At 50.2% G+C, this 11,484-nt stretch overlaps 1 protein-coding gene and 1 long non-coding RNA gene across 2 annotated transcripts in view; one reads left to right on the top strand and one right to left on the bottom strand.

The window, feature by feature from the left end:
• Window positions 1-240: 240 nt before the first annotated feature.
• Window positions 241-11,484, top strand: part of NECAB1 (N-terminal EF-hand calcium binding protein 1) — a 185,766-nt gene continuing 174,522 nt past the window's right edge. Inside the window, exons 1-2 of the mRNA XM_077876306.1 lie at window positions 241-398; window positions 8,349-8,373. Coding sequence (XP_077732432.1) covers window positions 300-398; window positions 8,349-8,373 — 124 coding nt within the window. The 5' untranslated portion in view covers window positions 241-299. The remainder of the gene's footprint in view (window positions 399-8,348; window positions 8,374-11,484) is intronic.
• Window positions 2,352-10,361, bottom strand: LOC144300344 (uncharacterized). Its single transcript, XR_013366913.1, has 4 exons — window positions 9,836-10,361; window positions 8,891-8,979; window positions 4,825-4,946; window positions 2,352-3,150 (listed from the first exon to the last, which is right to left on the bottom strand). It is a non-coding gene; the product is annotated as an uncharacterized LOC144300344 (long non-coding RNA).

The raw sequence follows: 11,484 nt of genomic DNA, 5'->3' as shown, positions 1-11,484 counted from the left end.
CGCCGGGCGGGGGTCGCGGTTGGGGGGGCGGCCCGGCGGGGGCGCCGGGCGGGGTCGAGGGGGTCGCGGGGCGCCGGGCGGGGGCGCGGCGGTGCGGAGCGCGGGGAGGAGCCGGAGCGGGCGCCGGCGGCGGGCGGAGGGGGAGGCGCGAGCGCGGAGGGAGCGGGGAGCGGCGAGCGGGGAGCGCGGGGGGGGGCGGCACAGTCGCGGCGGAGCGCGGAGCCATCTCCCGCCCGGCAGCCCCGCCGCCCAGCCCCGCCGCCCAGCCCCGCTCCGCCGCCGCCGCCGGGCTCGGGAGGATGGAGGGCTCCCGGGAGACGTCGCCGTCCTCCACCAACTCCTCGGACGAGCTCAGCTCAGCCCTGCAGCTGTCCAAGGGCATGTCCATCTTCCTCGACGTGAGTACGGGCGGCGCAGTGGGGTCGGGGGCCGCCGCGCTCCCCGGGGGGTCCCCTCGCGCTCCCCGGGGCCCCCCGCGCTCCCCTCTCCCCGCGCCCCCCCTGCGCTCCCCTCTCCCCGGGGACCCCCTGCGCTCCCCGGGGCCTCCCTGCGCTCCACTCTCTCCGGGGCGCCCCTGCGCTCCCCTCTCCCCGCGCCCCCCCCCTGCGCTCTCCTCTCACCGCGCCCCTCTGCGCTCCCCGGGGCCCCCCGCGCTCCCCTCTCCCCGTGCCCCCTGCGCTCTCCTCTCCTCGCGCCCACCCTGCGCTCCCCTCTCCCCGGGGCCCCCCGCGCTCCCCTCTCCCCGTGCCCCCTGCGCTCTCCTCTCCTCGCGCCCACCCTGCGCTCCCCTCTCCCCGCGCACCCCTGCGCTCCCCGGGGCCCCCCGCGCTCCCCTCTCCCCGTGCCCCCTGCGCTCTCCTCTCCCCGCGCCCCCCCTGCGCTCCCCTCTCCCCGGGGCCCCCCGCGCTCCCCTCTCCCCGTGCCCCCTGCGCTCTCCTCTCCTCGCGCCCACCCTGCGCTCCCCTCTCCCCGCTCACCCCTGCGCTCCCCGGGGTCCCCCGCGCTCCCCTCTCCCCGCGCCCCCCCCCCGCGCTCCCCTCTCCCCGTGCCCCCTGCGCTCTCCTCTCCTCGCGCCCACCCTGCGCTCCCCTCTCCCCGCGCACCCCTGCGCTCCCCGGGGCCCCCCGCGCTCCCCTCTCCCCGCGCCCCCCCTGCGCTCCCCTCTCCCCGCGCCCCCCTCTCCCCTCTCCCCGGGGCCCCCCTGCGCTCCCCCGGGCCCTACTGCTCTCCCCTCTCCCCGCGCCCCCCTGCGCTCCCCGGGGCCCCCCTACGCTCCCCTCTCCCCGCGCCCCCTACGCTCCCCGGGGCCCCCCTGCGCTCCCCGGGCCCCCCCGTCCCCCGTTGCCCGCGCCGCTGCGGGGGGCCACCTGCCGCTCAGTCGCCGGGATCCGGGGTCCGGCACCTGCGGCTCCGGGCGGGGCGGCCCCGGGAGACCCGCCGAAGTCGGCTTCTGGGGCGGCGTGGCCTGGGCGCCGGGTCGTGACCGCGGTCGCCTCCCCCCGGGCGCCGAGCACCCTCAAGGCGCCGACGGACGGACGGACGGAGGGACGGACGGAGCTCCCGGGACGCCCCTTTGCTTCTCTTCTCCTTCCCGGTGATCCTCCTCCTGCCTCCCTCCGTCGCGCCTCCCCGAGACCCCCCAAGTTTCCCTGCCTGCTCCTCGGTCCTGCATTCTCACTGCTCTTCCCTTGGGGCTCCCCCCGCACCCCCTTCGGGACTAAGTCCCTTCATTTTTCTGATAATGCTGATCGGTTTGTTTTTTTTTTTTTTCTCATTCTTGGTTGCCTTTTTTTTTTTTTCTCTCCTACTTTTCTGCCCCCACGCTGGGGTTTTTACCTTTACAGCAGTTTATATCTCCATTTTGCTTTCCTGCCCCTTTTCTGCTGTTTCTGTACTTTATTCTTTTCCCCGGCCCGGCTCTTTCCTCCGCTGTGGGAGGAGGGTTTCCATCCCTGTGGCCTGCGGGCCTCAGCCGCTCCCGTCACAGCCCTGCTGTCCCCTGGAGGTAGTTGCTGGCCCTGTGGGCCCAGTTCTGGCCACTTCTCATCTAGGCGTGATAGAAGATTGGCTCGAGGCGTGGAGGATGCCCTGTGCCCTCTCCTCTACCCGCCCCTGAGATCGTTTCTTATTAAAAATCCAGCTGTACGTGAAATTAAAATACATTCATTTGTGGAGAGATGAAAATGTGAGGAAGCCCGTTTACTAGTATCCTCGTGGGGAAGCAGATGTCATGAAGAGAAGAGGGATGGGGTGAGGGGCCCTCCCAAGTTGATTTTGAACGGATTAGCTCGGCTTTTCTTTCTTTCTTTTTTTTTTTTTTAAGATTTTATTTATTTATTCATGAGACACACACAGAGAGAGAGAGAGAGAGAGAGGGGCAGAGACCCAGGCCGAGGGAGAAGCAGGCTCCATGGGGGGAGCCCAGTGTGGGACTGGATCCTGGGTCTGCAGGGTCAGGCCCGGGCGGAAGGCAGACGCTCAACCACCGCGCCACCCGGGCTGCCCTAGCTGGGTTTTTTTAAATTGGGATAGAAAACCGTATTAATAAGAAGATCTGGTCTAAGGCAGGTGTGTCTCCCGGCAGCGTCCTCCCCTCATCACCGTGCTGTTCCAGTTGGGGACCCAGGCGTTCTCCGGCTGGCCCTCTTCCCACCCAAACAGTCTGATTCCCATTCCTTCTCTCAGTAGGAGTGAGTACCTTATTTTTCCTGAGCACTTCTCCCTGCTTGGTTCTGGTCAATCGGATGGTGTTTTGGTGCTGGTGGTTTGACTGGCTATGCTGTTATTTCTTTTAAATCCTGCTGTTCAGGGCCAAAAAGCCCTTGAGGAAATGGAGCTGGGGGAGGGAGGCACATAGCACACGTGAGAAAGGAATCTTCAGCCAGTAGCATCAGGGTCCCAGAAAGTCACGTCTGTTATGAGGTCAGTGGCTAAACTGCCCTGAAGTTGGTTCAGAGCCGGCAAGAGGCTCCTCCATTCATTCTGGCCTGGTCTTCGCTCTGTCCCCCAAGGATATCAAGTGCTCCTCTGTGACTTTCCCAAAGCAGTTAACAACTCCTGGAGATGCCGTAGAGATGAATGGACTGAGCTGTATAAATGAAGGTCAGCCTCCTCGGCACCCACGCTAATGTAGCCCAACTGTTCAAACTGCTGTTAAAAAAGAAAAGAGGAAATTAAAATCTTACTTATTATTGTATAGACACGATTGTTCTTAAGCTCTGTCAATAAACAGCATCAGGTCCCTGTCCTGAAGGAACACGTACTCTATGAATAGGATACCCTCGCCTTCTTCTATTTCTAGAATTTAAAAATAAAAACACAAAACCGATTTCACATGAGAAGTGTTGACATGCTTGTTCGCCAGTAAATTTTAGTGTCTATAGAAAAAAAAAGTGCCACTGGATTTTATCTCAAATAGAAAAGATTTTGTTTATACTTTTCTTTGAGATATTTTGTGAAAAATCTAGCACTCTGGCGAAATTTGTGACACGAGAAAAGATTTGTTACTTGGGGATTTTTGCATTATTCATTTCTGGATCATACTGCTTTTAGCAAAAATAAAATGTGATATATAAATACCTAATTTATTTGATTTGTTTTAATATATTCTAGTAGCACTGCTAAAAATGATTGCTTTTTGAATTCTGTTCAGATTATAGCAAGTAGGTCATAGGTAACCCCCTTTTTCAAAGAGGTACAGGGATGAAACCCAGACTAATTTCCAAATTTGAGGAAAACTTCGACTTCCAGTGTGTGTATATTCCAGTGTCACTGTAGTAATCAGTCCTCTGAGAAATGATTGGAACCGGTCTTGAAGATGCCGTTGATGACATGACCGGGCATGTCCAGCTGGGAAGACACTAGCCATAGATCAGATAATCAGAGAGAGATTGACCCTAACTATTGGCTTCTGCTCCATTTGCCAATATGTCCAAATCAGGAGGTTGTATTAAGTGAGAGTTCATAGGGTATGAAAACTGAGAAGAAAAAGCCAACGTGCCGTGTAAGTGTGCTCTGTGGATTGCTACATCTCTGTCCCCTACCCAGTGCCGACATCACAGTAGCCAAATCCACAAATCAATACAGACACTGTCCCATTAGGAGTGTGATTTATAGTCTTTTCTATCAAAAAAAAAAAAATGACAGGATTGCTTAGCAGTTCATCTGGAATATTCTCGAATGCCCACTGGGGGGGCTTAGGAAACCCAGGGCGGGCCCCAGGGCTTGCACAGCACTGGGCCCACTGCCGCCTGCGGGAGGGGGACTGCACTGCGTGTCGTGTCGTGTGCAGCAACGTGGAAGGACCAGGAGGGTGGCGGTTCTTTTCTTTCTTGCCACCTGTATCCTGTCTTTGCAGGTTATTTCTTTCCAGATACCAGAAGAAAGTCTGCAATTTAGAGTACTAGTCTGTAGAGCGTGTGGTCCCTCTTTTGGGTCTTTACGTTGATCAGCTCTGCTGCTGTGCCAAGGGAGAAAAGCCAACCTTCGGTCAGCCCCTGAGGCATGATACACGTGCAGTGAATTAGGTACCACCTCACCACGTGGTGCCACCGTCTTCTCCCAAACAGTTTTGCTTTGTAGCTGGAAGTGGCCCCTTCCTCATTTTAGTAGAGGCAGACGCGGGGCCTGGAAAGTTCTGGAGGGGATAGAGGTGACTTTACTCTTGCTCTTGCCTCCTTTCCCCCAACCCGTCATGCATACCCGTGAACACCGAACACCATGCACGATGCCTGGGCGCTCAGGGACTTGGTGACAACGAGTCACAGTTCTGCTTTGCCAACGATACTGCATTGCAAAGTCCCCCGCGCAGCTACGCATCCTCACCTGTGCAGGAGGTGAGCCGGACAGAGGGCTTCGACATTGTTCAGTCGGGAGGATGGCAGTTAACCCCCTCGCTTGTCTACCCTGAGTGGCCAGACAGACGGCACTCCCCTAGGTTTCGAAACCTGCAGAAATAAGAGAAGCTCAGCTTTAATGTTAGCATGATTTATTTATTTATTTAATCTATTTTTTATTGGTGTTCAGTTTGCCAACATATAGAATAATCCCCAGTGCTCGTCCCATCTAGCGCCCCCCTCCGTGCCCGTCACCCAGTCACCCCCACCCCCTACCCACCTCCCTTTCCACCACCCCTAGTTCGTTTCCCAGAGTTAGGAGTCTCTCATATGTTTTAAACTGTCGGCTCACATCAGCCCTATTCCAGGCAAGAGTGAGAAGATAAAAATGTTCGTGCTGGTTTACCTTCCCTCCAGGCCTCCTCACTGCTCCCCCCCACCCTGCGGCCCATCTCCTGGCAACCGGTGGAGCAGAACTACCCCCCCCCCCCAGGCCCAGGCCACACCCCCTGGTCTGCCCAGCGGGTCTTCCCTTCTGGGTGCCACTCGGCGATCTGAGGAGCACCAGCTGCCTTGGCCTCTCTCCTGGCCTCTCGGAGGCCATCTCAGCTCATTACTTAATTTTAACCAGGTACAGGGTAGGAAGCACTTAGCAAACATTAGTTCAATAGTGACTGTCCATTTTTTAGGCCTCGGTGATAGCATTTGCATTTTTAACAGCCGCCTTGGATGACTTCAGGTGCAAAATGAGGAATTTCAATGAAGGCCACCAGAGAGTCGCTTTGGGGGGTTAGGGGTGCTGCTGGATCATTCTTAAGTTGTTGCAGAAACAGCATAACCTGTGCGTTCTGGCCATGGTATCTGTGTCCATTTACTCTCCATCCTGTGGTCTTAACGTGTAGGATTAGGCAGTCCGGAGGGCTGTGGAGGCCTGACGTTATGAACTCAGTCCGCACCTGCAGGACCTTTTTTATTAGTCTGTGGGCTCAGAGGCAAAATTTGCAGCAGAGCCAGTTCTGTTCATATTTAATTACAAAGAACTGTCTTAATAAAGAAAGTTATTGTCTTAATGTCATCACTAAGGGGCTGAATGTTGTTTAAGACAGTTCTTTATGAAATGATGGAAGCCGGGGATCCGAGTCTCTGGTGTGTGGTTATTCCTATTCTAGTTACTCATAAGGACACACTAGCTCTTGAAATAGAATCTGAGGGTATATTAAAGGTAAGACTCAGGCTGTGTCTCATGTCTCCCTGACACTCCGCTGGGGCTTCACAGTTTCAGAGGAGAGGAGGACACTGGTCCTGGTGGAGAGATGGGAGTCCCAGAACCCCCACTAGAAATTACCTCTGTGGAGTTAAAAAGGATTTGTGTCTCATTCAGCCTTAAGCATAGAAGCTCTTACAGCTGAGAGCAGTTTTCTTGCAATAATGGAATAAATTTAGTTGATAAAGGGGACCAACTTCTTAGGCACACAAGTCGGGATGATGCATATCTGTTGTCGGAAATTTTTCCTAGGTGAGATTTTTAGTAATATTAGTACCTGATAATAAACGCATTGTAGTGATGTTCAGATTTAACCAATCCTTCATCTTCGTGAAGTCAACAGAAGGAAAGGGGGTAATGTTTATACAGTAGAAAGCAGTAGAGCTTTGGTAGTGAGAACTATCGCTCACGTTTCAAGCTGCCCACCAAGAAGCGATGACCTAAATTTAAGAGTAGCTGTGGTTACTTAACGTATACGGCTCAGAAAAAAATGATCCTCAAGTGCCCCTTTCATGTGATTCAAGGTTATCTTTGCAGTATGATAAAAGGACATTTTCCTTGGTGCTATATACAACATAGCTGTGTGTTATAGTCTCCAGATTTTTTTTTTTCCCCTGTCAGTATATGGTTATCAGCTGGGGCTAATTTGATTGTCGCTAACAGAAAAAATAATAAACTTTCTTAAGATTTAAAACAACTTATGGGCTTCTGTAATGAAAAGTTGGAGATCGTCTGGTCAGGGTGTCTTGATCAGAAGCTCAGAGAGTGTCATCAGGATCTACTTTCTTCGGTCTCTGGTTGGACGCTGCTTTCTTGAGGGCTGGTTATGTCCGGGTCGTATGCTGTATTACTTTCCTGTGGCTGCTGTAACAGTGTACTGCACACAGGGGCTTAAACAACCAGATTTGCTCTCTCAGTCCTGGAGGCTAGGGGGGTGACGTCAAGGTGCGGGCAAGTCGACCTTGCTCCCTCTGAGGCTGTAGGGGAGAGTCTGCTCGATACCTGTCTCCTAGGGACTCAATGGTGGCCAGTCCTTTACACTCCTTGGCTTGCAGCAGCATCACACCAACATCTGCCTACATTATCATGTGGTCTCCCCTGTCTCTGCATCTCCAAATCTCTCTCTTCTTATAAAGTCACCGGTCTTGGGGTATAGGGCCTACCCCCAGTCCAGTAAGATTGTATCGTAATTTGATTACATCTCCAAAGACTACTTTCAAACAAGGTCACCTTCACAGTTACTGGGGGTTAGGACTTCCACATGTGTTTTGAGGCAACACGGTTCAATCCACGATACATACAACCGAGGAAGGGTAGACAGCAGCTTCTTACCTGTATCTTCCCAGGTTCCGAGTCAGCAGAGGAAGGTGTGTCTCTCTCTGTGCTCCAGCCTGAGTAATCACTGTGGCTGGAGTGATGGGACACCCTGCTTGCCAGGCCTGAGTGCTCTTCCCAGTCCTCGAGCTCATGGGCCCAGAGTAGGAAAAAGACTGGTTGCCCAGAAGAAAATTTTGAAATCCCAAAGATACCTGACTTGATAGCCAGGCAGCTCTTATCCACCAAAGATAATAAAATTAATGCATAGACCTAACGTAAGATATAATGTGGACATGTAAGCTCTATTCATCCATAATCTATTACTTTTTTGTTTCGATTTATTCCCATTTTATTGAGGTATGATTGATGTATATTAAATTGCACATTTTTAAAGTGAAGAGTTGATGGGTTTTTGCATACATATATCCCCGTGAGGCCATCACCGTAATCAAGATAATAAATACACCTACCACTCCAAAAAGTTGTCTCATATCCTTTTCTAATGTGCTCCCTCCTTATTTGTATGCAACGCTTAATCTTTCTTCTGTCACTGTAGATCAGTTTGCATTTTCTAGAATTTTATATAAATGGAATCACGTAGTAGGTACTCTTTTGTGTCTAGGTTTTTACCCAACATCATTACTTAGCGATCCATCCAAGTTATTGTGTGAATCCAGAGCTCATTCCTCCTTATTGCTCAGCAGTATTCACCGTATGGATGTGCCACAGATTTTTTTTTTTTTGTCCATTCACTTGTTCAAAGATATGTGGGTTGTTTTCAGTTTTTGATTATTCTAAGGAAACCTCTCAACTGGGAAACCTTTATTTAAAATTGGAATTTCTTTCATTTACTAATGGGTGAATTATATGTGAGTGTAATGTTCACTGCAACTGCAAAAATGGTAATAACATTTTTCCTTTTTCTTTTTCAGATACTGAGGAGAGCGGATAAAAATGGTAAGACCAAAAAAACTGCACTTTCTATTTATTGATCTCTTACCATTTAGATCACCCTATAAAGCATAGTATGGAAGAGAGAGGAGAACCCAAGAAACTGATGCATAAAGTGTCAGCCTCTGGTACTAATAAGAGTTTTAGGGAAGTTTATGGTTCCGTCTGGATATTCATGAGAAATTGAAAGAGGTACTTACATTTGACAGGAAGATGGAATTTATGCCTTTGAAGTGAGCAGCTGTCATAGCTCTGCCTTTTCCCTTTTATGCTTTAATTTTAAAGTAATAACAGCTTCTATTCATTGAGTGTCTACTGTGTGCCAGGCATTGGGCCAAGTGCTTTGAGTTATTTCTTGGAATTAATAAGATACAGATCTGAGACGTGAACCCCAGGTCTGCATGGCTTCAAAATCGAGGGTGTCCAAGCTGGATTTCATGGTGGCCTTGGGGGCCGCTGCTGCGCTGTAACAGGTACCTGGAGGTTAAGTTGGTTACCTGGAAGTGTGCGTTGCCAAACTTACCTTCACCCCATGGCTCTTGGCCATCGCTCTCGTATTCGAATTGTATGCGCTGGGACTGATAATCTACAGAGACAGAGAAGTCAGAGAAACTAGAAGAAAAAAAAAAAAAAGTCCTGTCAGTGGAACTACAATTTAAACGATGCCTGCGCTGCGTCCAATTATAAGCTGTCATAAGCAGTATCTTTTGACTCTTATCCCACTACAAGTTTTGTTCCATAGAATACCAAATCAGAGCTTATTGAGTTTATTTTGCTGCTGTAGTATGAGTACATAATAGAGCCATATTCTTGACAAGACTTTCTTGACAAATTTAGGGTACCAAGAGTCCTTTCCTTTTCTTGAAATCGGATTTCTTATCTGTGGGGTGGGATTACTGGCAGAGTCCAGATCTGACACTTTAGATACCTTTGTTGTGCTCTAGTTAGCCCTTAAGCAGCCAGATCGAGAAAAGCTTGATTGGCACTATCTAGCTTTTCCCACAGCAGAAAATATCTTAATCCGAGGAGCATTAAAACACTGTCCCCGATCCTGATAATACTTAACTGTGCCTGCCTCTCAGAATGTTTGCTCAGACTATGTTGCAGGGGTTAATATATTATCGATTCAGGGTTTTTTTTTTTTTTTCTCTTGTTTCACCTGAATCACTTGATTAATTTTTAAGACAGATGTAATGATGCAGTCATCCTGCCTTCTCATCTCCCTTGTGGGCCCTGTGCCTGCCATCCAAAGTCAGCGATGTCTGAAACACAGCTGAATAGTCCATATGGCTCCATGCTACCTGCCTCGTACTTCAGCAGCCATTTCTACTTCAGAGATGCCTTTTCTCTCCCTCTACCCAGGCTCCTAGTTTTCTCAGGCTCCACCTTCCTTTCTCTGGACCCCACGGTCCAACTGAGGGTTATCCATACCTTTGTACATAGCATTCTTCTCTCCATCAAAACTTACCTCTTCTGGTGGCCTACGATGGTAATCCATAGTCACAGTAAAAAGCACCTGAAGACCCAATTCATGATTTATTGGAGTTGATGAGAACCTCATATGTTTTGCTATGAAGAATGGTCCCTTGGTTGGGAGCCTTGTGTGGTCCTGGTTATTATTTTTTTTTTTACCTGCCTCCTTCCTTCCCACATAGGATACCTCTCGCCTCCTTGCTCCCTGTCCTAATGCTGAGCCCAGTGTGCTGTCAAAGCTACCTGCCCTTCTGCTCCTACTCTCATGGTCTTCACCATGCATCCTCTTCCACCGCTCTCTCGGAAGCACCAGGGCTTCTCCGAGCATCACTCCACCTATCACACTTCTGTGGTGTCCTTGCTTGGACTCACACCTGCTCCCCCCCCCTTTCCACTCTTAGCCACCCCAAGAACTCTTGTGTATTGCTTGCATTGGGGTCAGAAGGCACCTTGTCTGAAAAGCCTTCCCCCTTGGGAGGTCCCCCCCACCTGTGTTCTCTGCACTTTGGTTTGCACTAATTATTCCCTTTTGTGAGGACTGTAGTTGTTCGCCAGTGACTCTATTTTCTTTTTTTTTTTTTTTTTTTTTTTTAGTGACTCTATTTTCTTAAGCCAAACGTGCCTGTCTCGGACAAGCAACTTGTCTTATTAACAGGCACTCTGCTCAGCCAGTACGGGGTGCTCAGTGCATGTTCACTTAGCGAATTAACACTGATTAATGACACTCTCCTCCATTACCCATCTCCCTTCTATCACCTCTTTCCCTTGCCTTCCATTCTGCTTTCCTCTTCTCCCCATTCCCGGTGCAAAGTGGGGGAAGGGCAGAGATAGGTAGGTGCACCTAGCAGCTCTGTGACTTTGGGTAAGTAACAAACCTCACCCTCAGCTCTCTCACCTACAGACTAGAGATAATAGCATCTGTCTATGTCATGGGGTTATTATGAATAATAAATGATGTGACATATGTAAAATCCCCTGGGGAAGTGCATGGTACATAGTAACAGCTTACACCTGCTTGTTTTGCTGATATTTTTATGATCAATACGATCAGTATCACTACGTAAAGCTTGAGCTGTTTTTGGGGTTGTGATGCCTTGACTATTGGAGACATTTGGTGACATTCCAGTTGTTTCTATTTCAGTGGAGTTTAGTAGGGGAGAAAAGACTATTTAGCATACATGCGGGATTGAAAAAAGGAAAAAAGGATAGTGGATAATCTAACAAAATGAGAAAATACCAGCATTAAAAAAATCCATCTTTCTGAACCATGTGTTCATTCCATTTTGTATTTGCAAATAAGCAGCTGCTACATGTACATGATCTCTGGGTAACAGACCCTCATAAGACAAAATCCCTTATGGACTGCATAATTGGTGATAGAATAATGATGGGAATAAGAGGTGGTAAGCAGCATGACACTTAGCTTACCAGAGTACAGAGTTAGCTTCTGGGATCTATTTGACATGAGAGAAGCTGCTGGAGAAATAGGTGGGGGAAAAAATACATGAGAGCAATTAACTGTCATACTTGTGTCTCGGAGAGAATCATTTGTTGTTTTAAAGTCATAGGCTGGGATCCTAGACATCAAGACAGACCTCGAAGTAGAATAGATTAGGGATGTGAGTGTTTTGATCTAAAGAGCCC

This window comes from Canis aureus, chromosome 28, assembly GCF_053574225.1.
Source record: "Canis aureus isolate CA01 chromosome 28, VMU_Caureus_v.1.0, whole genome shotgun sequence".
NCBI classification, from domain to species: domain Eukaryota; kingdom Metazoa; phylum Chordata; class Mammalia; order Carnivora; family Canidae; genus Canis; species Canis aureus.
Note: the sequence above shows the minus strand (reverse complement) of the source record. Positions and strands in the feature narration are given on the sequence as shown.